Source organism: Tachyglossus aculeatus, chromosome 10 (genome assembly GCF_015852505.1).
Source record: "Tachyglossus aculeatus isolate mTacAcu1 chromosome 10, mTacAcu1.pri, whole genome shotgun sequence".
NCBI classification, from domain to species: domain Eukaryota; kingdom Metazoa; phylum Chordata; class Mammalia; order Monotremata; family Tachyglossidae; genus Tachyglossus; species Tachyglossus aculeatus.
The window spans coordinates 56,351,513-56,375,034 of record NC_052075.1 but is presented as its reverse complement, the minus strand read 5'-3'; the positions used below and the strand labels follow the sequence as shown (position 1 = coordinate 56,375,034).

The 23,522-nt window shown below is 49.3% G+C and overlaps 1 protein-coding gene across 1 annotated transcript; it reads left to right on the top strand.

The window, feature by feature from the left end:
* Positions 1–6,211: 6,211 nt before the first annotated feature.
* Positions 6,212–16,605, top strand: LOC119932986 (keratin, type II cytoskeletal 4-like). Its single transcript, XM_038752130.1, has 10 exons — positions 6,212–6,235; positions 6,740–7,249; positions 11,257–11,471; positions 12,656–12,716; positions 13,150–13,245; positions 13,940–14,104; positions 14,865–14,990; positions 15,507–15,727; positions 16,014–16,048; positions 16,203–16,605. Exons 2-10 carry the CDS (start codon positions 6,755–6,757, stop codon positions 16,367–16,369), a joined length of 1,581 nt encoding a protein of 526 aa, XP_038608058.1. The 5' UTR covers positions 6,212–6,235; positions 6,740–6,754; the 3' UTR covers positions 16,370–16,605.
* Positions 16,606–23,522: the final 6,917 nt, after the last annotated feature.

Here is a 23,522-nt window from a genome sequence, read left to right as displayed (position 1 = left end):
TACTATGTGCAAAGCACTGTTCTAAGCATTGGGAAGGTTACAAGGTGATCGGGTTGCCCCATAGGGGGTTCACAGTCTTAATCCCCGTTTTACAGATGAGGTAACTGAGGCACAGAGAAGTGAAGTGACTTGCCCAAAGTCACATAGCTGACAACTGGCAGAGTCAGGATTTGAACCCATGACCTCTGACTCCAAAGCCCGTGCTCTTTCCACTGAGCCATGCTGCTTCTTAGTGCTTATTGTGCAGAGTACTGTACTAAGCTCTTCGGAGAGTACAATACAATAAAGTTGGTAGACACATTCCTTACTGACAGTGAGCTTACAGTCTAGAGGGGGAGACAGATCTTAATACAAATAAATAAATTAAATTACAGATTGCAAGTGCTATGGGGCTGAGGGAGGGGTGAGTAAAGGGTGAAAATCCTATTGCAAAGATGACACAGAAGGGAGTGGAAGAAGAGGAAATGCCCCAGAGGCTTATTTGGGGAGTGGGATCGGTTTTGAATCTCCACAGCTCCTTCGCTCGCAAGGGACTGTAGATTGCAAGCTCATGATGGACAGGGAACATGACTAATAATAATAATAATGATGATGGTATTTGTTAAGTGCTTACTATGTGTAAAGCACTGTTCTAAGTTCTGGGGTGGTTACAAGGAGATCAGGTTGTCCCATGGGGGGCTCACAGTCTTAATGCCCATTTTGCAGATGAGGGAACTGAGGCACAGAGAAGTTAAGTGACTTGCCCAAAGTCACACAGCTGACAATTGGCAGAGCTGGGATTCGAACCCCTGACTCCTGACTCCAAAGCTCGTTCTTGTTCCACTGAGCCACGCTGCTTCTCTACCAACTTTCACTCGTTCATTCATTCAATCTTATTTACTGAGCACTTACTGTGTTCAAAGTACTGAACTGAGTGCTCGGGAGAGTATAGTACAACAATAAACGGATCCATTCCCTGCCCACAATGAGCTCTGCGGTAGTGTACTCTCCTAAGGGCTTAGTACAGAGCTCTGCCGAGTGCCGAGTAAATAATAGTAATAATAGTATTTGTGCTTACTATGCGCCAGGCACTGTACTAAGCGCTGGGGTGGATACGAGCAAATAGGGTTGGACACAGTTCCCTTGTCCCACACGGGGCTCACAATCTCAATCCCCATTTTCCAGATGAGGTAACGGAGGCCCAGGGAAGTGAAGCGACTTGCCCAAGATCACACAGCAGACAAGTGGCGGAGTCGGGATTAGAACCCATGACCTTCTGACATTCAGGCCCATGCTCTATCGGAGAAGCAGCGTGGATCAGTGGAAAGAGCACGGGCTTTGGAGTCAGAGGTCATGGGTTCGAATCCCGGCTCCGCCACTTGTCAGCTGTGTGACTTCGGGCAAGTCACTTGACTTCCTGAGCCTCAGCTCCCTCATCTGTAAAATGGGGATTAAGACTGTGAGCCCCATGTGGGACAACCTGATCACTTTGTACCCCCCCAGCGCTTAGAACAGTGCTTTGCACATAGTAAGCGCTTAACAAATGCCAACATTATTATTATTATTATTATTGTTATTATGCCAAGCTACTGAAGAAATACCATCGACCGGCCCAGGAAGAACTCAACTAGAAGACGCGGCTTCTGTATAAGCTGCCCCACAGTCCTTAACTGCTGTGGTAGATGAGCAATTCTGGGAATGATGGATTCGGGTTGCAAGAAGCAGAGAGGCCCTGTCCCCACCAATTAAGGTGGCCGTGGCCAGCAGGGCAAGTTGCCGCCGGGGCGGGAGGGTCAGCAGTAAGGATGGGCCCCGGCGTGATTGATACCTCTATCTGGGGCAGGGATTAAAGGGGTTGCCCAGCTATTCAGGAGATAAAGCATCCGCTCGGTTGCCCCACCTCGAACGGGAGAGGTGGAACCGGCTCTCACCGGTCCCCTAGATCCCCATAAAATCGTTCAGCTTAGAGCAAAGCTCCCTGAGGTAGGAGTTGCCAAATCCCTTCGGTTCACGCAGGTGCCGCGGTGAGAAACAGCGTGGCTTTTGGGATAGAAGCAGCATGGCTTAGTGGAAAGAGCACGGGCTCGGGAGTCAGAGGTCGTGGGTTCTAATCCCAACTCCGCCAACTGTCTGCTGTGTGACCATGGGCAAGTCACTTAACTTCTCTGTGCCTCAGTTACCTCATCAGTAAAATGGGGATTAAAACTGTCAGCCCAACGTGGGATGACCTGATTACCTTGTATCATCATCATCAATCGTATTTATTGAGCGCTTACTATGTGCAGAGCACTGTACTAAGCGCTTGGGAAGTACAAATTGGCAACATATCGAGACAGTCCCTACCCAACAAAACCAAGCATACTAACAAAATAAAATAAATAGAATAGATATGTACAAATAAAATAGATAAATAAATAGAGTAAAAAATATGTACAAACATATATACATATATACAGGTGCTGTGGGGAAGGGAAGGAGGTAAGATGGGGGGGATGGAGAGGGGGACGAGGGGGAGAGGATCTACCCCAGTGCTTAGAACAGTGCTTGGCATATAGTATATATATCAAGCGCTTTGTACAGTGCTCTGCACACAGTAAGCACTCAATAAATAAGATTGATGATACAGTAAGTGCTTAACAAATACCATCATTATTATTATTATAGAGCAGGGACCTGAAAGCCGGAGGAGCTGGGTGCCAATTTCCGCTTGGTCACTTGCCTGCTCTGTGACCTTGAGGAAGTCACTTCACTCTTTTGTGCCTCAGTTTGTTCAACTGTAAAATGGGGATTAAGACAGGGATGGTGACCAACCTGTTTAGCTTGTATCTACCCCAGCACTTAGAACAGTGCCTGACACATAGTAAGCGCTTAAAAATACCATCATCATCATCGTCATGTGGGGCATGAATTGTGGGCTATCTGACTAGCTTGTATTTACCCCAGTGCTTAGTACAGCATGAGAAGCAGCGTGGCTCAGTGGAAAGCGCACAGGCTTTGGAGTCAGAGGTCATGGGTTCAAATCCCAACCCTGCCAATAGTCAGCTGTGTGACTTTGGGCAAGTCACTTCACTTCTCTGTGCCTCAGTTACCTCATCTGTAAAATGGGGATTAAAGCTGTGAGCCCCCCGTGGGACAACCTGATCACCTTGTAACCTCCCCAGCACTTAGAACAGTGCTTTGTACATACTAAGCGTTTAATAAATGCCATTATACAGTGGCTGGCACAAAGTAAGCGCTTAACGAATATTATTAAGAAAAACAACACTAGGTCCCAGTCTATACTGGGGGTCAACACCACTGGCCCTTGCTTGTATTAAGGCAAGAACATTGGACTTTTCCCTTCCCCACAGCACCTGTATATATACATATATATTTTTGTATGTATTTATTACTCTATTTATTTTACTTGTACATATCTTTTCTATTTATTTTATTTTGTTAGTATGTTTTGTTTTGTTCTCTGTCTACCCCTTCTAGACTGTGAGCCCACTGTTGGGTAGGGACCGTCTCTATATATTGCCAACTTGTACTTCCCAAGCACTTAGTACAGTGCTCTGCACACAGTAAGCGCTCAATAAATACGATTGATTGGACTTATTCTGTCCAGATCCACCTAGTGGAGCACAGTTGGGGAGTCACCGGAATGTCTGCCTGCAGAGATGGCCCCACCAAAGCATTCCAATCACTCAGTCAACAGAATTAAAAGTACAATACAATAGAGATCGCAGACGCGATCCCTGCCCAGAAAAAAGCTTAGAGACCGCAGTCTAGAAGAGTTCCAGGACCAAATTTTCATTCAACAGTTCAATCGTATTTATTGAGCGCTTACGGGGTGCAAAGCATTGTATTGAGTGCTTGGGAGAGTACATTACAACACCACAGACACATTCACTGCCCACAACAAGCTCACAGACTAGAGCCACATTTTCTTGGCTCTGGGCTAGTTCATCCACCTGAGCTGTTGTCCCAGATTATTTAACCAGATAATTGACTAAATTCCTCTTGGAAAAGCCAGCTTAGACCTGGTCTGGGAGGATCATGGCCTGCAGCGTGGTTTAGCGGAAAGAGCCCGGGCTTGGGAATCAGAGGTCGTGGGTTCTAATCCTACTCCCTTACTTATCAGCTGTGTGACATTGGGCAAGTCACTTAACTTTTCTGTACCACAGTTACCTCATCTGTAAAATGGGGATTAAGACTGTGAGCTCCATGTGGGACAAGCTCATTCATTCATTCAATCGTATTTATTGAGCGCTTACTGTGTGCAGAGCACTGTACTAAGGGCTTGGGAAGTACAAGTTGGCAACATATAGAGATGGCCCCTACCCAACAGTGGGCTCTCAGTCTAGAAGAAGGAAAGACGAGGACATCTGGATACAAGTTGATTACCTTGTCTCTATCCCAGTGTTTAGAACAGTACATGGCAAATAGTAAGCACTTAACAAATACCCTCATTAGGTGGCTACAGCACGTGCCTGGGAGTCAGAAGGTCCTGGGTTCTAATTCCAATTCTGCCACTTCTCTGCTGTGCGATCTTGGGTGGGTCACTTTCACTTCTCTGTGCCTCGCTTACCTCATCTGTAAAATGAGGATTGAGATGGTGAGCCTGATGTGGGACAGGGACTATATTAATCAATTAATCAATCAATCAATCGTATTTATTGAGCACTTACTGTGTGCAGAGCACTGTACTAAGCGCTTGGGAAGTACAAGTTGGCAACATCTAGAGACGGTCCCTACCCAACAGTGGGCTCACAGTCTATCTGTAAAATGAGGATTGAGATTGTGAGCCTGATGTGGAACAGGGACTATGTCCAACCCGATTTGCTTGTACACCCCAGCGCTTAGTACAGTGCCTGACACACAGTAACCACTTAACAAAGACAACAATTATTATGGAGACAAGGGCTGGCAAGGTGTTGGGGAATTCGGGTGGTATGGACTGGATTCTCTCCCCCCCCCCCCCCCAACCCCGGCCGGCTCTGAGGTGCCCCCCTCCCCCCCAACGCCCCAGGCAGGGGCAGTACCGGGGTCATTTGACATCAGTATGTTGTGATGTCATATCACCCTGAGCCTGTCTCCGACTTTGCTCCTCCTTGGTTCAGCTAGAGAGGTGGTTAGTTCATTCAGTCTTATTTATTGAGCTCTTACTGGGTGCAGAGCACTGTACTAAATGCTTGTAAGCGCTTAATAAATGCCATCATCATTATTATTACTATTACTGGGAAAGTACAACACAACAATACATAATGACATTCCCTGCCCACAACAAACTTAAGGTCCCGATGTTACCCATTGAAAAAACCCCTTTGATTGAAATACCCAGATCTTTGCGGCCAAGGTGACTCTTTGGGGCTCAGATCATCCAGAAAAATCACTTAGACTTGTGAGCCCCATGTGAGACAGGGACTGTGTCCAACCCGATTATCTTAGTAATAGTAATTGAGGTGGTAAGTGCATATTATGTGCCAAACAATGTGGTAGATAACAAGATAATCAGGTTCCACGTGGGGCTCACAGTCTAAGTAGGAGGGAGAACAGGTACTGAATCCCTATTTTGCAGATGAGGGAACGGAGACACAGAGAAGTGAAGTGACTTACCCAAGATCACACAGCAGACGAGTGGCAGAGCTGTTTGTAATTTTATTTATTTGTATAAATGTCTGTCTCCCCCGCTCTAGACTGTAAGCTTATTATGGGCAGGAAATGTGACTGTTTATTGTTATATTGTACTCTCCCAAGCGCATACTACAGTGCTCTGCATACAGTAAGCACTCAATAAATATGATTGAATGAACGAATGAATGATGAGAATGCAGGTCCTCTGATTCCCCGTCCTGAGCTCTTTCCACTAGGCCATGCTGCTTCTCTTGTACCTACCCCAGTACTGAGTACAGTGCCTGGTATAAAATAAGTGCTTAAAAAGTACCATAAAAAAACTGGTAGGTGTAGACATGATATCAGTCTCTTGAGGAAAAACACTGTCTCTCATCAATTTGAAGTGAATCAAGAGTCTGTGGAGATGGGGCCTGAAGAAGAGGATGGAGGTGGGGGGAGGAATTCCTAGATCTTTCTTCCCAGCTTGGTTAGGGATAGGATGGCAGGATCCAGGGACTCCCCATCCCCCAATCTGTCACAGGTCTCCAGCAGGTCGGTACTTCCTTTCATTCATTCATTCATTCATTCATTCTTCATTCAATCGCATTTAGTGAGTGCTTACTGTTTGCAGAGCACTGTACTAAGCACTTGGGAAGTACAAGTTGGCAACATATAGAGACGGTCCCTACCCAACAACAGTCTAGAAGGGATTTGCATTTTTGATTAACCAGTCTCTGCCCCCACCAGCTCCCGAATAATCCAAATTACAGATAATCCAACCCCCCTAGTTTGGCCGGTGGGTGGAAAGGGAAAGGCCCATCGGGCCCCATGGCTGGAGCAGGGACTCTGTGTTCCTCCGGGCCTGTCCAGGTAGGGAAGACAGGGAGGGAGGGGTCCACTGGGTGGGCTCAGGGCCAAACCCCAGCCAGCGAGTTCCCACTGCCCTCCAGATGACTCCCAAGGTGTGTTTGCCTACAAATCACCAGGGCAGGTGGAGGAGGAGGAGGGCTGGGCTTGGCCCTGGTCCCAACCCACAGATTTTTCAAATTTTTTTCTCTGCCCCTGTCACTGAGCACGACTGCTGGGCCTATAAAAGGGGCAGGTGGAGGCTGAGGACTACTACTCCCACCTCCTCCTCCTCTTCTTCCATCGCCGTCCTCCCCAGCCTCTCTCGCCCATCATGACCAGCCGACAGCAGAGCGTGCGCTCGGCCAGCCGGGGCTTCAGCTGCGGGTCAGCCGCGGTGGCCTGCGGCCGGCGGTCTGGCTTCAGCGCCGCCTCGGCCGGGGGCCGGGGCTCAGGGGCCAGGGCTTTTGGCAGCCGGAGCCTCTTCAACCTTGGTGGGAATAAGAGCATCTCCATCAGCGTGGCCGGGGCCCGGCAGAATGCTGGCTACTTCGGGGCCGGGGGCTTCGGGGCCGGGGGCTTCGGCAGTGGCAGTGGCGGCTTCGGGTTCGGAGGCTTCGGGGCCGGGGGCTTCGGAGGCCAGATTGGTGGGAGGGGGAGCGGCGGCTTCCCCGTGTGCCCGGCCGGGGGCATCCAGGCCGTGACCATCAACCAGAGCCTGTTGGCGCCGCTGAACCTGGAGATCGACCCCGAGATCCAGAAGGTGCGGACCGAGGAGCGTGAGCAGATCAAGACCCTCAACAACAAGTTCGCCTCCTTCATCGACAAGGTATGATTTGCTTTCCTTTCCTCGCCCATCCGGCCTGATGGGGGGAGAGAAGACACACAACGATACACCCCCACACACGAACATGCTCTGGCCTAGGTGCTGTAGTGAGTCAGAGGAAAGCGGAGACACAGTTCTTGTCCTTGAGGGGCTGCTGATTTGACCTGGAGACAGCAGACACACACACACACAGCAGTAGTGTCAGGGGCAGAATCAATCCCAGACCCACATGAACATGAACAAGGATGTCAGATACTGTTCAGACAGATAATGGGCAGGAGACAGGTGTATGGGTGGGCGGGGGGGCAATCTGGGAAGCCTTCCCAGAGGTGGAGTGCTTAGGTATATTGCACTCAGTGGGTGCTCAGTTAATACTATTACTGCTACCCCATCAAGGGACAGGGCCATGCCTGAGTATTCTCTTCCAGCTCTTAGTAATAATAATAATAATAATCATGGTATTTGTTAAGTGCTTACTATGTGCGAGGTGATCAGGTTGTCCTACGTGGGGCTCACAGGCTTAATCCCCATTTTACAGATGAGGTAACTGAGGTCCAGAGAAGTTAAGTGACTTGCCCAAAGTCACACAGCTGACAAGTGGTGGAGGTGGGATTAGAACCCATAACTTCTGACTCCCAAGCCCGTACTCTTTCCACTGAGCCACGAGTATGGTGCTGTGCACACAGTGAGCACTTAATAGATACTATTACTGTCATTATTGCTATAAGATGGGCTTTTGGAAGCATCGAAGAGGGTGACCTTTGGAGAAAAGGAGAAGGGAGGGTTTTCCAGGTGAAGGGGATTGTCCTAGAGCCCTGAGTTGGATTGGATCTGTCAGCGGAAGTAGGAAGGCCTGGGAGTTGGGCGGTGATGAAGGCAGGTAGGTGAGTGGAGATGGGGAGGAGGAAGGGGGTTAGGTGGGGAGAGAGAGAGAGACCTGAGATGTTGACTGGGACTGGGAACCCCAACATCTGCCCTCACCTCTCTGTGTGACCCTGGGAAAGTCACTTAACTTCTCTGAGCCTAAGCCTTCGTTGAGTTCCTCAGGGGGCCATAGGAGCCTGGGGCAGTGGGCTGGAGGAGGAAGCTCTGGATAGAGACAGATCCTGGACTGGATTTCCTCTCTGGGGGGCTTGCTCCACCTTGGTGTCAGTGTGGACCCCCACCTTTGAACTCCCACACCAGGTTGGGGAATACAATACTGGGGGCCCAGAACTCCCCTGTCCCTGGCCCTGCTTTCCTCTCTGTGACATCCAGGAGAGTAGTAGGGGGCAGCCCAGACTTGGGGCAGGGTCTGGGCAGAACAAATGGCTCAGAGAGACCCAGTTTGGGGTCGGATTCCCTCGGTCTGGTGGGAGTGACCGGAGATGGGGTCCAGCATGGATGGCTGTGGGGGGATTTCTCTGTCTCGCCCTTTTAGACTGTGAGCCCACTGTTGGGTAGGGACTGTCTCTATATGTTGCCAGTTTGTACTTCCCAAGCGCTTAGTACAGTGCTCTGCACATAGTAAGCGCTCAATAAATACGATTGATGATGTTGATGATGATTTTCCATAGCTGGAAAGGTGGTGGGGTTACTGGTACCCTCAGGCTCCGCGGGACTGGTTTGGGCTGGCCCCTCACATCCACTTCAGGCTGACCACTCTCTCACCTGGTCAGGCGGACGGGCCTGGGGGCCTGAGCTCATCGCTTGAGCAACAGCAAAGCCTTAAACCACTGCCACACCGGTTGGTCCCAGCAGCCAGCCCCACCTGACCTGGCTCCTACCCTCACAGAGAAAATGTCCGGCAGATCCGCAGCTGCAAATTCTCTGTTTCCTTGGGTCACTGAATCCCTCCCACTGACTCCAGGACCCATCCCCGACAATCAGTGAATCGATCATATAATAATAATAATGTTGGTATTTGTTAAGTGCTTACTATGTGCCAACCACTGTTCTAAGCGCTGGGGGTATATAAGGTGATCAGGTTGTCCCACGTGGGGCTCACAGTCTTCATTCCCATTTTACAGATGAGGGAACTGAGGACCAGAGAAGTTAAGTGACTTGCCCAAGGTCACACAGCTGACAAGTGGCAGAGCTGGGATTAGAACCCATTACCTTTGAATCCCAAGCCCGGGCTCTTGCCACTGAGCCATGCTACTTCTCATATCTATCAAGTGCTTACTGTGTGCAATGCACTATACTAAATGCTTAATTCCTCCACCTTCAGCTCTTCCCTCAGACCACCTGCTCTTTCTCTGAAGATTCTCCTCAGCAGAGAGCTTCAGTAATTCCTCTTAGAGAGCCTGTTCATTTAGGGGGTCTGGCAACCTTAGATCTAACCTCAATCCCTCTTGTTACAATCTTCAGGAACCCCTCTTAGAGATCCCAGTTTTTTGTTTTGTTTTGTTTTTGGTAGGGGGGAGGCAGCCGTAAATCTAAACTCAATCCCTCTGGATGCAATCTTCAGGACCCCGCTTAGAGATCCCCGTTTTTGGCGGGTGTCAGCTTTATGTCTACTATCCTCAATCCGTCTCACTCAAACTTCAGGAACCCCCTCTTAAAGACCTTGGGGGTTTTTTGAGGGGAATCATACAGCTTTAGGTTTAAACTCATTCCCACTGGCTTCAATCTGCTGAAACCCTTCTAAGAGATCCTTTTTTTGGGGGAGGGGTGGTGTCAGCCAACCATAGATCTAACCTCAATCCCTCTTGCTACAATCTTCAGGAACCCCTCATAGCGATCCCATATTTGGGGGGGTGGGACATGAAACAGGCTTAGGTCTAACCTCCATCTCTCTTGCTGCAATTTTCATTTTAATATTGGTCACTTCTGCTAGGTAGTAAGATCCTTGAGGACAGAAAGCATGCCTGCTTACCTTATTGTACTTTCCTAAGCACTTAGAATAGTGGGTTGCATAGAGTAAGCGCTCAATAAATTCATTCAGTCATATTTATTGAGCATTTACTGTGTGCAGAGCACTGTAGTAAGCATTTGGGAGAGGACAATACAACAGTAAACAGACACATTCCCTGCCTACAATGAGCTTTCAGTCTAGAGGATACAACTGATTGATTTAGGAATTTCTGTTAGAATCCCACTTGAGGGGTCTAACAGCCTTAAGTTTAACCTCAATCCCTCTTGCTAAAATCTAGGAGCAGCATGGTCTAGTGGAAAGAGCATGGGCTTGGAAGTCAGAGGACCTGGGTTCTAATCTCAGCTCCACAATTGCCTGCCCCCTGATCTTGGGCAAGTAACCTAACTTCTCAGTGCCTCAGTTGCCTCATCTGTTAAATGGGGATTGAATACCTATTCTCCCTCTTCCTTAAATTGTGGGTCCCATATAGGACAGGGATGATGTCCCACCTGATTGATTTGAATCTATGCCAGTGCTCAGAACTGTATTGGATGCATAATAAGTGCTTAACAAATATAAAAAAAACAAAAAAACTTCAGCAGTCTTAGAGATCCCATTCAGGGGTCTGCCAGCTATGCAGCTATCCTCAGTCCACCCTCCCTACATTTCCCACCTTTCTTTCTTTTTCTTTTTCTTTTTAAATAGAACTTAGGTGCTTACTATGTGCCAGGTACTGTATACAACCTGAGGGTTTATACAGCTAATCAAGTTAGACACAGTCCATGTCCTACATAGGACTTACAGTCTTAATTCCCATTTTATGGATGAGGTAACTGAGGCCCAGAAAATCAATCAATCAATCATATTTATTGAGCGCTTACTGTGTGCAGAGCACTCTACTAAGCACTTGAAGTGAAGTGAAGTGACTTGCCCAAGGTCACGCAGCAGACAGGTGGCAGAGCCAGAATTAGAACCCAGGTCCTCCAACTCCCAGACTCGTGCTCTTTCCTCTAGGCTACGCTGCTCATTGCTGTCTGTGGAGGGATCATGGGCCCTCAGTGTTTCGCACCAGCATCTGAGGGGTACGGACTTGAAAATAGTAACGGTATCTGTTAAGCTCTTACTGTATACGAGGCACTGTACTAAGTGCCAGAGAAACCTTCTCCCCTTCCAGGTGCGGTTCCTGGAGCAGCAGAACAAAGTGCTGGAGACCAAGTGGAGCCTGCTGCAGCAGCAAGGGACCACCACAACCAGCAAAAACCTGGAGCCGTTCTTCGAAGCTTACATCAGCACTCTGCGGAAACAGCTGGATTGTCTGGTCAATGACAAGGGGCGCTTACAGGCCGAACTGAAGACCATGCAGGATGCCGTCGAGGATTTCAAGAGCAAGTACGTGAGGAGGGAAAACAAACCAACCCTCTCCAGGACTCCAGCCCTAAGCATGTTGCCGTAAACTTGTCCGTGCTGCAAATGCTCAATGACCACTGAGTGGATTATCCACACTGTGGATTATCTGCAGCGGGTTTTTAAAATGATCTCACAACTGCCTTCCCTCTGGTTTCCTTGCATGGTATCACAGTTGCTCTTTCTAGGCTCTGGTGCTCATCTCCTCCTTCTCCAATCCCATCGTTCCTCCTTCTCCTTGTACTTTGTATTTCAGAGGTCGTGGGTTCTAATCCCAGCTTTGCCACTTGTCAGCTGCGTGACTTTGGGCAAGTCACTTAACTTCACTGTGCCTCAGTTACCTCATCTGTAAAATGGGGATGAAGACTGTGAGCCCCACGTGGGACAACCTGATGACCTTGTATCTACCCCAGCACTTAGAACAGTGCTCGGCATGTAATAAGCATTTAAGAAATACCATCATCATTGTTATTTTGCATCTTCCTCTCTCTCTCTCTCTCTCTCTCTCTCCCCCGCCAGATGGGCATGGATAATAGAGAGTTGGCTGGAGTTTAATTTTGAAACTTTAGGATCGTAGGCTACAAAGTGTTCTCAAGAGGTCTTCTTGACTTACACCCTGATGTGGCAGATGATAATAATGATGTTATTTGTTAAGTGCTTACTATGTGCCAGGCACTGTTCTAAGTGCTGGGATAGATACAAGGCAATCAGGTTGTCCCAGGTAGGGCTCACACTCTTAATCCCCATTTTTCTGTTGAGGTAACTGAGGTACCGAGAAGTTAAGTACCTCTAGTACTCTAGACTGTGAGCCCGCTCTTCTAGGCTGTGAGCCCGCTGTTGGGTAGGGACCGTCTCTATATGTTGCCAACTTGTACTACCCAAGCGCTTAGTACAGTGCTCTGCACACAGTAAGCCCTCAATAAATACGATTGAATGAATGAATGAAAGTGATTTGCCCAAGGTCATACAGCAGACAAGTGGCGAAGCCAGAATTAGAACCCAAGTCCTCTGACTCCCAAGCCCGTGCTCTTGCCCACCTTGGAATGTACCAAGTAACAGGAGTTGGTGAGATTGATTAATTAGGGTGGAAACTCCCCCCCACTTTAATTTCTCTGAGCTCTCTGGCCAAGGAGAACTGATTCCCCATCGGGTGTCTCCATTTCCCGCAGGTATGAGGAGGAGATCAACAAGCGCACGACTGCAGAGAATGACTTCGTGGTGCTCAAGAAGGTGAGGAGGGGCTGCCACCCTGAACCCCATGTAGCACCATGGCTTTCTTCTGGGGCTCCAACTACATCACAGAATAAACAACACCATTTGGACCCTGATCCACCTCTTTGCCCATCTGGCCAAAGAGGGTTTTTTGTGGGCCTGGATGTCCCAAATCGTGTGCCCCTGGACCAGAAACTTATTGTGGGCAGGGAATGTGACTACCAACTCTGTTACACTGTAATCTTCCAAGCACTTAGGAAAGTACATCCCTCCTGCTGCCACTGTGTTTCATGACTGTAAGCTCATTGTGGGCAGGGAATGTGTCTATTTATTGTCATATTGAACTCTCCCAAATGCCTAGTACAGTGCTCTGCACACAGTAAGAGCTCAATAAATATGATTGAATGAATGGATGAAATGAATGAATGCTGTTTTATCTACCCTGGGGCAGGATGTGGATGCTGCTTACATGAACAAGGTGGAGCTGGAATCCAAGGTGGACGGCCTCAATGAAGAGATCAGCTTCCTGAGAGCCCTCTATGAGGCGGTGAGGACCCTTCTCCCTCCCCGCTCCCAACCTCAGATGGAGGTGTGGTCTCCCAAATCTGGGATGGTGCCACCCCAAACTCCCATAACGTCCCAGCCCCCAGCTGGGATAGACTGAGGTTAAAGGTACTGTTGGTAGCACTGACCACTGTTGGAGCTCTCCCAAGTGCTCCCTATGTGGGACAGGGACCGTGGCCAATCTGATTATCTTGATCTACCCCAGCACTTAGTACAGTGCTTGGCACAAAGTAAGCGCTTAACAAATACCACAGTTATTATTGTTAAATGCACTGATTGATTGAATGGTTAATTGATTGGGGCTGACCAGAAGGGAAGATTCCATGACAAGAGTTGAAGTTTCCAGGAGTGGAGTTGGCCCATCCCAAATCCATTCCATCCCTTCCGACCTACTAAGCCCTCGAGACTTGTGAGCTCGTTGTGAACAGGGAATGTGTTGTATTGTTATATAGTACCCTCCCAAGCACTTAGTACAGTGCTCTGCACACAGTTAGTGCCCAATAAATACAACTGATTGATGAGGGATCCTTAACAAGGGAAGAAAGTGAAGAAAGGATCCCTCCATCAGTCTAGAGTGGCCTAGAAATCTGCCCAGTTTCAGAGGAAATGGTCAGTCTGGACAGATCCGTAGTCGAGACAGGGTTTAGCGATAGACAAGATGTTAATGTGATGTCCAGGAGCTGGCTCAGACCCAGACCACGGTCGCTGACACGTCAGTAGTCGTGTCCATGGACAACAATCGCTGCTTGGACCTGGACAGCATCATTGCCGAGGTCAAGGCCCAGTATGAGGAGATCGCCCAACGCAGCAAGGCCGAGGCTGAGGCCCTCTACCAGACCAAGGTGGGTCATCTCATTAGACGGTTCTGGACCGTGAGCTCCCCATCTAGACTGAGCTCACTGTGGGCAGGGAATGTGTCTGTTTGTTATTCTATTGTACTCTCCCAAGAGTTTAGAACAGTGATTTACACACAGTAAGCACTCAATAAATACGATTGAATGAATGAATGAGAGATCTGAGGCCTTCTGGTCCTCGGTGATGGTAACAGGAACTCAGAATTGCCAATCTGCATGGACCCATGACCTAAAGACTGGATCCGCCAATGCAGTTGGTGCCATCCTTAGCTTTCTCAGTTGGCTAACTATCTGTAGGAGAGTATGATCCCAAGAGAGAGGTGGATCCCATTCCTGGAGATCTGAGGGAAGAGCTTCCCTTGGTCCACCTCCTAATGATGTCAGATAGAACTGCCCCAATCCCCAGAAGCTTTGTCTTACTAGACTGCAAGATCCTTGTGGGTAGGGATTGCAACTAATAATGTTTGTATCCTACTGAATGCTCGGTTCAGTTCTCTGTAGTCCACACTGTCAGTTGATTAACTGACCTCCCTCTGCACCATCCCCTCTAGGGGGTTGGGAGATATCCTTATTGGGATCATCTGTAGCCCAGAATTTTAATCAGGGACGCTTAGTCCAGGGGAGTGGATTCCATGGATTTAATCGGCCCAGAATGTTGGGTTGCTGGCTCTGGAAAGGGCTGGGCTGGTAGCTTCCTGCAAAGCTGGGCTCTGTTTGACCTCGGCTCCCCCGGTCTCCGGGCCCCCAGTTTCAGGAGCTCCAGTTCAGCGCCGGCAAACATGGCGATGATCTGAAGAGCACCAAGATGGAGATCTCCGAGCTCAACCGCCTGATCCAGAGGCTGAGGGCCGAGATCGAGAATGTGAAGAAGCAGGTGAGAGTCATGTCTTTCCTGCAGAAAACAGCTGGGTCTGGGGAGTGGAGAAAGGAGAGGGTGCATATTTGCATATAAGTTGCATGCAATTTGCATATCCACAAATTGGCAGGTGTGTTTTGGTGTGAATCTTACTGTGTGTGCGTGTGTGTGTGTGTGTGTGTGTGTGTGTGTGTGTGTGTGTGTGTGTGTGTGTAGGGGCACAGAGCCAGAGGGAGGGGCTTTGGTGGATTTCTCTGGTGTTCCCCATCCTAATCTCCTCAGCCTTTCCCCGTGAGGCCTGGAGGAACAGGGAATCTCCCTACTGTTCAGCTGGGAGAATGCTGGCCCAGAGAGGTCAAGTAACTTGCCCAAGGTCACACAGTGGCTCTCTTCCTGCACAGCTCCGCCAAGACCCCATCTGGCTGGGGGTGGGAGGGCAGTGGGGAGACCGAATCAGACGCCCTTGGGGGAGGATGGGAGGGTGGTCCCTTCCAGCTCCACTGGATTCTGAGGCTCCTCTATCTTGCCGGACAGTGCGAGACCCTGCAGACATCCGTGGCCGACGCGGAGCAGCGGGGCGAGGCGGCTCTGAAGGACGCCCGGACCAAACTGACCGAGCTGGAGGGCGCCCTGCAGAAGGCCAAGGAGGAGCTGGCCCGGCTGCTGCGTGACTACCAGGAGCTGATGAACGTCAAGCTGGCGCTGGACATTGAGATCGCCACTTACCGGAAGCTGTTGGAGGGCGAGGAGTGCAGGTGGGCATGGTGGGCGGAAAGGGGACTGGCTCCTCAACTGTTTGCTCGTGTCGGTCTGGCCCCAAACTCGGCAGTTAATCTGAAAAATTCATTCATTCATTTAAACATATCTATTGACCAGTTATTGTGTGCAGAGCACTGTACTAAGCGCTTGGAAAGTATAATTCAGTAATAAAGAGAGACAATCCCTACCCACACCGGACTTACAGTCTAGAAGACTCCAGCTCCTGTCTCTCATTGTCTCTGTTACTCTTCCTTACTCTGTCTCTTCTTCCCCCTACTCCAGGATGTCTGGAGAGTGTCAGAGCTCGGTCAGCATATGTAAGTAGCCCCAATTTCTCCATCCTTCTCCCCAGCCCCACTCCCCGTCCTCCCCTCCTTCCCACGCCTCTCTCCTCCCCCCCCCTCCGCCTGGCTTGGTCTCCCAGCTCCACTTGCCCGGCCCTGACGCTTGTCCTGCTCCCCTCCCCTGCAGCGGTGGTCAACGGCAGCTCCAGCTCCAGTGGCGGCTTCGGAGGCGGCTTGGGCGGCTTCGGAGGCCTTTGCAGTGGTGGGAACTTCAGCGGCGGGAGCGGGTTCGGAGGGGGCTGCTCCTCCAAGGTGGTCACCTCCTCCAAAAGCTGGAGGACCTCCAGCCGATAGGCCCCCAGACCCTTTCCCTCCACCACCTCCCCTTCCCTCCTGCCTCTGGTCCACCCTTCCCAGAGGGACGGGAAGGATGCCCAGTCTCCCCCCAGCCCCTACTCCTGGGCTCGGAGGGCAGAGACTTTCCTGGTTCCCCCATCCATGATGCCCCCACATCCCTCGCTTGGGTGGGAAGAAAATGTTCTCTGTCCCTCTGTGGCCCCTCCCTTCCCCCTCATCCCGGTTCGTGGGTCTCAAAGGGGCTTTGTCTCTTCCTCAATAAACCGCATGTGCTGTTCATTCATCCCGACTCACTTTGCTTCCGTCTCAGGGGGCCTCCTCGGGGTCATTTGGGGGAGCTCCCTGTCCCCGGGCCTGATGGCCCCCAGGGATCAATCAATCAATCAATCGATCAATCATATTTATTGAGCTCTTACTCTGTGCAGAGCACTGTACTAAACTCTTGGGAGAGTACATTATAACAGATGTAATAGTAAAAAGCACTTAGTACAGTGCTTTGCTCACAGTAAGCGCTCAATAAATACGATTGAATGAATGAATAAATGGTAATTGTTAAGTGCCTACTATGTGCTATGGACTGTTCGGAGCTCTGAGGTAGATACGAGTTAATCAGACTGGACACAGTCTTTGTCCCACATGGGGCTCACCTTCTTGATCCCCATTTTACAGAAGAGGTAACTGAAGCAAAGAAAATAATAATAATAATAATAATGACATTTATTAAGCACTTACTATGTGCAAAGCACTGTTCTAAGCGCTGGGGAGGTTACAAGGTGAACAGGTTGTCCCACGGGGGGCTCACAGTCTTAATCCCCATTTTACAGATGAGGGAACTGAGGCCCAGAGAAGTGACGTGACTTGCCCGACATGTTCCTTGCCCACAAGGAGCTTAGTCAAGAGATACTCTACCCTTACCTCCGGCTCTCACACCCACAGGTGGGATACTCCAGTCCCCATTCCCCCACACTATCAGGAAGTTCTTCCTTAAAGCTTGCTTAAATCCCTGTTGCTGTATTCTAGGTTGGGGTTTGTGGGCAGGATTCCTTTGACTGTAGAAAAATTCTCTCAGCCCCAGGACGGGTGTGTTTGTGCCTTGAAAACCCGATGCTCAAGGGGGAGGCAGCTTGACCTGGTGAAAAGAGCCCAGGACTAGGAGTCAGGAGAACTGGATTTTAATCCCGACTCCATCATCTGACTGCTGGGGTGACTTTTTCAGAGTTGCGAGTTGCATGACAATCGCGTTGTTGGCTCACTTTTGGCTGGGCGCCTTATCAATTCTATCAGCCTCAAGGCAAGGGTTGAATTACTCCCTCACATGGCACTCGGTGTCTTCCCCTCCTCGTTGGCCAAGTCACTTCACTTAATAATAATAATGATAATAATGATGGTATTTATTAAGCAGTTACTATGTGCAAAGCACTGTTCTAAGCGCTGGGAAGGTTACAAGGTGATCAGGTTGTCTCACGCGGGGGTGGGGGGGAGGCTCACAGTCTTAATCCCCATTTTACAGATGAGGTAACTGAGGCCCAGAGAAGTGAAGTGACTTGCACAAGGTCAATCAATCAATCAATCGCATTTATTGAGCACTTACTGTGGGCAGAGCACTGTACTAAGCGCTTGGGAAATACAAGTTGGCAACATATAGAGACAGTCACTACCCAACAGTGGGCTCACAATCTAGCGGTCACACAACTGACAATTGGCAGAGCCGAGATTTGAACCCATGACCTCTGACTCCAAAGCCCGTACTCTTTCCATTGAGCCACGCTGCTCCTCTGCTTCTCTGAGGTACACTTCTTTGTACCTCAGTTTCCTCACCTGTAAAATGGGGATTCAAAAACCTGTTCTCCCTCCCCTTAGACTGTGAGCCCCATGTGGGACAGGGACTGTGTCCAATCTGCATATTTTGTATCTTCTCCAGCGTTTAGTACAGCCCTTGGCACATGGTGAGAACTTAACAAATATCACGAGAGGAGAAGGTGAGCAATAGGGGAAGGAGGGAACATGGGAAGGGCAAAGTTGGACTAGGCCAGGTGCTATTTGGGCATTTATCTGGTGGCTGGGGAGCTGAATTTCTTTTTAGCATTTTTCCCTGGGGAAAAATGCAGATCTGCCCCACCCCCAGAGTTCTACCCACAGCCTGGTTTCGTGGGGCATTTCAGCTCGCTGCGGGCAGGGAATGGGTCTGTTTATTGTTGCCTTGACCTCTCCCAAGCGCTTAGTACAGTGCTCTGTGCAAAGTAAGCGCTCAATAAATACGATTGAATGAATTTTAGGTAGCCTGCTGGTGGAGGTTGTGGGACCCTGCAAAGTGACAGCTGCTGGAAAATGAAAGATGAAGCAGCGTGGCTCAGTGGAAAAAGCCCGGGCTTAGGAGTCAGAGGTCATGGTTTCGAATCTTGGCTCCGCCACTTGTCAGCTGTGTGACCTTGGGCAAGCCACTTAACCTCTCTGTGCCTCAGTTACCTCATCTGGAAAATGGGGATTAAGACTGTGAGCCCCACGTGGGACAACCTGATCACCTGGTATCCCCCAGTGCTTAGAACAGTGCTTTGCACATAGTAAGTGCTTAACAAATACCATTATTATTGTTATTATTATGAAGGAATAAAAGAAGCAGCATGGGATAGTGTTTAGAGCACAGGCCTAATAGTCAGAAGGTCATGGGTTCTGATCCCCACTCCACCTTTGTCTGCTGTGTGACCTTGGGCAAGTCACTTCACTTCTCTGTGCCTCAGTTACCTCATCCGTAGGGTTTGAGACTGGGAGCCCCATGTGGGACAGGGACTGAGCCCCACCTGATTTGTTTGTGTCCACACACTGGCGCTTAGTACAGTGTCTGGAACATAGTAAGCACTTACCCAATACCATGAAGTATGTCCCTAGGTGTCACTATTGTATGTGACTGTGTGTGACAGTTGACGCTATGTGGTGTATGTGTGACTATTTGTAACTGTGTGACTGTGGTGTGTGTGACTGTAAGTGTGAGTGGCTGTGTGCAACTGTAGTGTGTGACTGTGTGCTACTGTGGTGTGTGCTACTATGGTGTGTGACTATGGTCAAGTGTGACTGTGTAACGGTTGTGTGTGTGGCTGTATGTGTGTGAGTTACTGTGTGTGACTGTGTGTGATTGTGTGACTATATGTGTGTGAGAGACTTGTGTGACTGTGGTGTGGGGATTGTAGTATGTGACTTTGGTGTGTGTGCGATTGACTGTGGTGTGTGTGACTATGTGTGTGAGTGCCTGTATAACTGTAGTGTGTGAGTGTGTGCTACTGTGGTGTGTGCTACTATGATGTGTGACTATGGTCACGTGCGACTGTGTGACGGCTGTGTGTGTGGCTGTATGTATGTGAGATACTGTGTGTGATTGTGTGACTGTGGTGTGGGGATTGTAGTATGTGACCGTGGTGTGTGTGCGATCGACTGTGGTGTGTGTGACTGGGTAAGACTGCGTGTGTAACTGGTGTATGACTAGTGTGTGTGACTGGTCGACTGGGTAACTGTGGTGTGTGTGATTCTGTGTGTATGGCTTGTATGTATGTGACTGGGTCTCTTCAACGTGTGTCCACGATGTGTGATTGGGTATGTGTGTGTGACTATATAATAATAATAATAATAATAATAATAATAATAATAATAATAATAATGGTATCTATTAAGCGCTTACTTTGTGCCAGGAATTGTACAATGTGGCTCAATGGAAAGAGCCCGGGCTTGGGAGTCAGATGTCATGGGTTCTAATTCCGGCTCCGCCACTTGTCAGCTGTGTGACTTTGGGCAAGTCACTTCAATTCTCTGTGCCTCAGTTACCTCATCTGTAAAATAGGGATTAAGACTGTGAGCCCACCGTGGGACAACCTGATCACCTTTAACCTTCTCAGCACTTAGAACAGTGCTTTGCACACAGTAAGTGCTTAACAAATGCCATTATTATTGTTATTATTATTATTATTATTACAAAGCGCTGGGGTGGATACAGAAAATCAGGTTGGACGCAGTCTCTGTCCCACATGGGGCTCACACTCTTAACCCCCATTTTACAGATGAGGTAACTGATGCCCAGAGAAGTGAAGTGACTTGTCCAAGACCAAATAGCAGACAAGTGGCAGAGCCGGGATTAGAACCCATGACCTTCTGACTCCTAGGCCCGGGCACTAGGCTATCCTGCTGCACTATATATGACTTTGTATATGTGTGTATGTGACTGGCTTAGTACAAGTGCTTAGTACAGTGCTCTGCACACAGTAAGCGCTCAATAAATACGATTGATTGATTGCTGTATACACAACGGCCTGATTTTGTCTGTGAGTGTGTGACCGCATAGGATTGGGCATGGCTTTGTCCGTGTGTCCCTATGTGTGTGATTTTGTATGGCTGTGGGTTGTGGGGGGGACTGTTTCAAGTGGGTGTCTGCATGCTTGAAATATGGGAGTGCTTAGGCGTCGTTTATATTCATGCAATCGCATTTATTGAGTGCTTACTGTGGGCAGAGCACACAAGTTGGCACCATATAGGGACGGTCCCTACCCAACAGCGGGCTCACAGTCTAGAAGTTTATATGTGACCGTTTCGTGGCCGTGTGTGACTGTGGCGTGTGTGTTGTTTGTGGTGTGTTCCTGCGTGTGTCTCTGTGTGTTGCCGTGGGGGAGAGAGGGGCGGGCCGGAGAGGAAGAATAGGGAACCCGAGGAGGTAAATCCGTTAAGCCCCAAATCTTGGGGCAGAGCCGGGGTTCAGGGGCGAGCCCCAACACAACCCGGTCTCCTCCCCGGAGGAGGGGGTGGGTGGGGGGTAAGGGAGTGGAGGGGGGGTCAGCTACCCTACAAAGAGTTTTGGGAGAGGGTAGGGCCCGCCCAGCCCCCCAGGACGAGGTGGGGGCAGAGGGGCGGCTCCAAAAGAGGGGATTAGGCCCTTAAAAGAAGGGCGGAGGACAGAGTGTCTTCCTTCCCTCCTGCTTCAGAAGTGGGTGGAGGGGAGGGGGTCACCCCAGCGCTTAGAACAGTGCTTGGCACATAGTAAGCGCTTGACAAATGCCAGCATTACTATGAGAAGTAGCTTGGCTTAATGGAAATAATAATAATTGGCATTTGTTAAGCGCTTACTACGTGCAAAGCACTGTTCTAGGAGCTGGGGAGGATACAGGGTGATCAGGTTGTCCCACGTGGGGCTCACAGTCTTAATCCCCATTTTACAGATGAGGTAACTGAGGCCCAGAGAAGTTAACTGACTTGCCCAAGATCACACAGCAGACGTGTGGCGGAGTGGGGATTCGAACCCATGACCGCTGACTCCAAAGCCCGTGCTCTTTCCACTGAGCCACGCTGCTTCTCTGTAGAGCCCGGGCTTGGGAGTCAGAGGTCGTGGGTTCTAATTCCGACTCCGCCACTTGTCTGCTGTGTGACTTTGGGCAAGTCATTCATTCAACTCATTCATTCAAGCGTACTGAATGAAGCCACTTCACTTCTGTGTGCCTGTTACCTCATCTGTACAATGGGGATGAAGACTGTCAGCCCCACGTGGGACAACCTGATAGCCTTGAATCTATCCCAGTGCTTGGCACATATTAAGCGCTTAACAAATACCATCGTTATTATTTATTCGTTCATTTCATTCAAATGCAGAGCACCGTACTGAGCGCTTGGGAAAGTACAGTACAACAGTAAACAGCGACATTCCCTGCCCACAACGAAATCACAGTCTAGAGGGAGGAAAGCAGACATCAATACAAATAAATAAAATTGCAGATGATGATGATGATGGCATTTGTTAAGCACTTACTATGTGCCAAGCACTGTTCTAAGCGCTGGGCGGCGGCAGGGGGGATACAAGGTAATCAGGTGCTCTCACGTGGGGCTCACAGTCTTAATCCCCATTTTCCAGATGAGGGAACTGAGGCCCAGAGAAGTTAAGTGGCTAGCCCAAGGTCTCACAGCAGACAAGTGGCAGAGTCGGGATTAGAACCCACAACCTCTGACTCCCAAGCCCGGGCTCTTTCCACTAAGCCACGCTGCTCTGCAGACAGTCAATAAATACGATTGAATAAATGAACGAATGAATGTCTCCCGCTAAATGCTCCTTCAGGTCTGCCCTAAATCCCTCCCGCTGCAATGCCTATCCCATTCATTCATTCAGTCGTATTTATTGAGCTCTGACTGTGCGCAGAGCACTGGACTAAGCGCTTGGAAAGCACAATTCAGCAATAAAGAGAGCTTTAGCCCGTCAGGAGAACTTTCTGATCCGTTCCTGCCGAAGTGGCGCTTTAAACGGGGAGGGCGGAGCAGAGAAGGAGGGAGGGAGGGAGAAGGGGCGGAGAGAAGAGGGAGGGAAGAAGGTGGGGAGGGAAGGTAGGAGGAAGAGGGGGCGGGTCTCAGAGTAGGCCGACAGGTAAGGAAATCCTGTCCTTGAGGGAGGGATTTGGGGGAGGTATGGCCCTAGAAGAGAAGTCTGGGGGCTGATCAATCAATCAATCAATCAATCAATCAATCGCATTTATTGAGCACTTACTGTGTGCAGAGCACTGTACTAAACCCTTGGGAAGTACAAGTTGGCAACATATAGAGACGGTCTCTACCCAACAGTGGGCTCACAGTCTAGAAGGGGGAGATGCAGCATGGACAGTGGAGAAGGCTGATAAGAAGAAGGAGAAGGAGAAAGAGGAGAAGAAGGAGGAGGAGAAGGAGAAAAGAAGAAGAAAAAACTCGTTTTTTGTCTTGTTCTATTTTTTATGGTACTTGTTAATAATAATAATAATTATGGCATTTGTTAAGTGCTTACTATATGCCAAACACTGTTCTAAGCGCTGGGGTGATCCCACTTTGGATTTACAGTCTTAATCCCCATTTTACAGATGAGGTAACTGAGGCACAGAAAAGTTAAGTCACTTGCCCAAAGTTCCACAGCTGACAAGAGGTAGAGCCAAGATTCAAACCCATGACTTCTGACTCCCAAGCCCGGGCTCTTTCCAGTAAGCCACGCTGCTTCCCTAAGTGCTTGTTAAGTGCTTACTATGTATCTCACACTGTAATAAGCCCTGGGATAGATACAAGCTAATCAGATTGGACACAGTCCATTTCCCACGTGGGGCTCACAGTCTTAATCCCCATTTTACAGATGAGGTGATTGAGGCACAGAGAAGTGAAGCGACTTGCT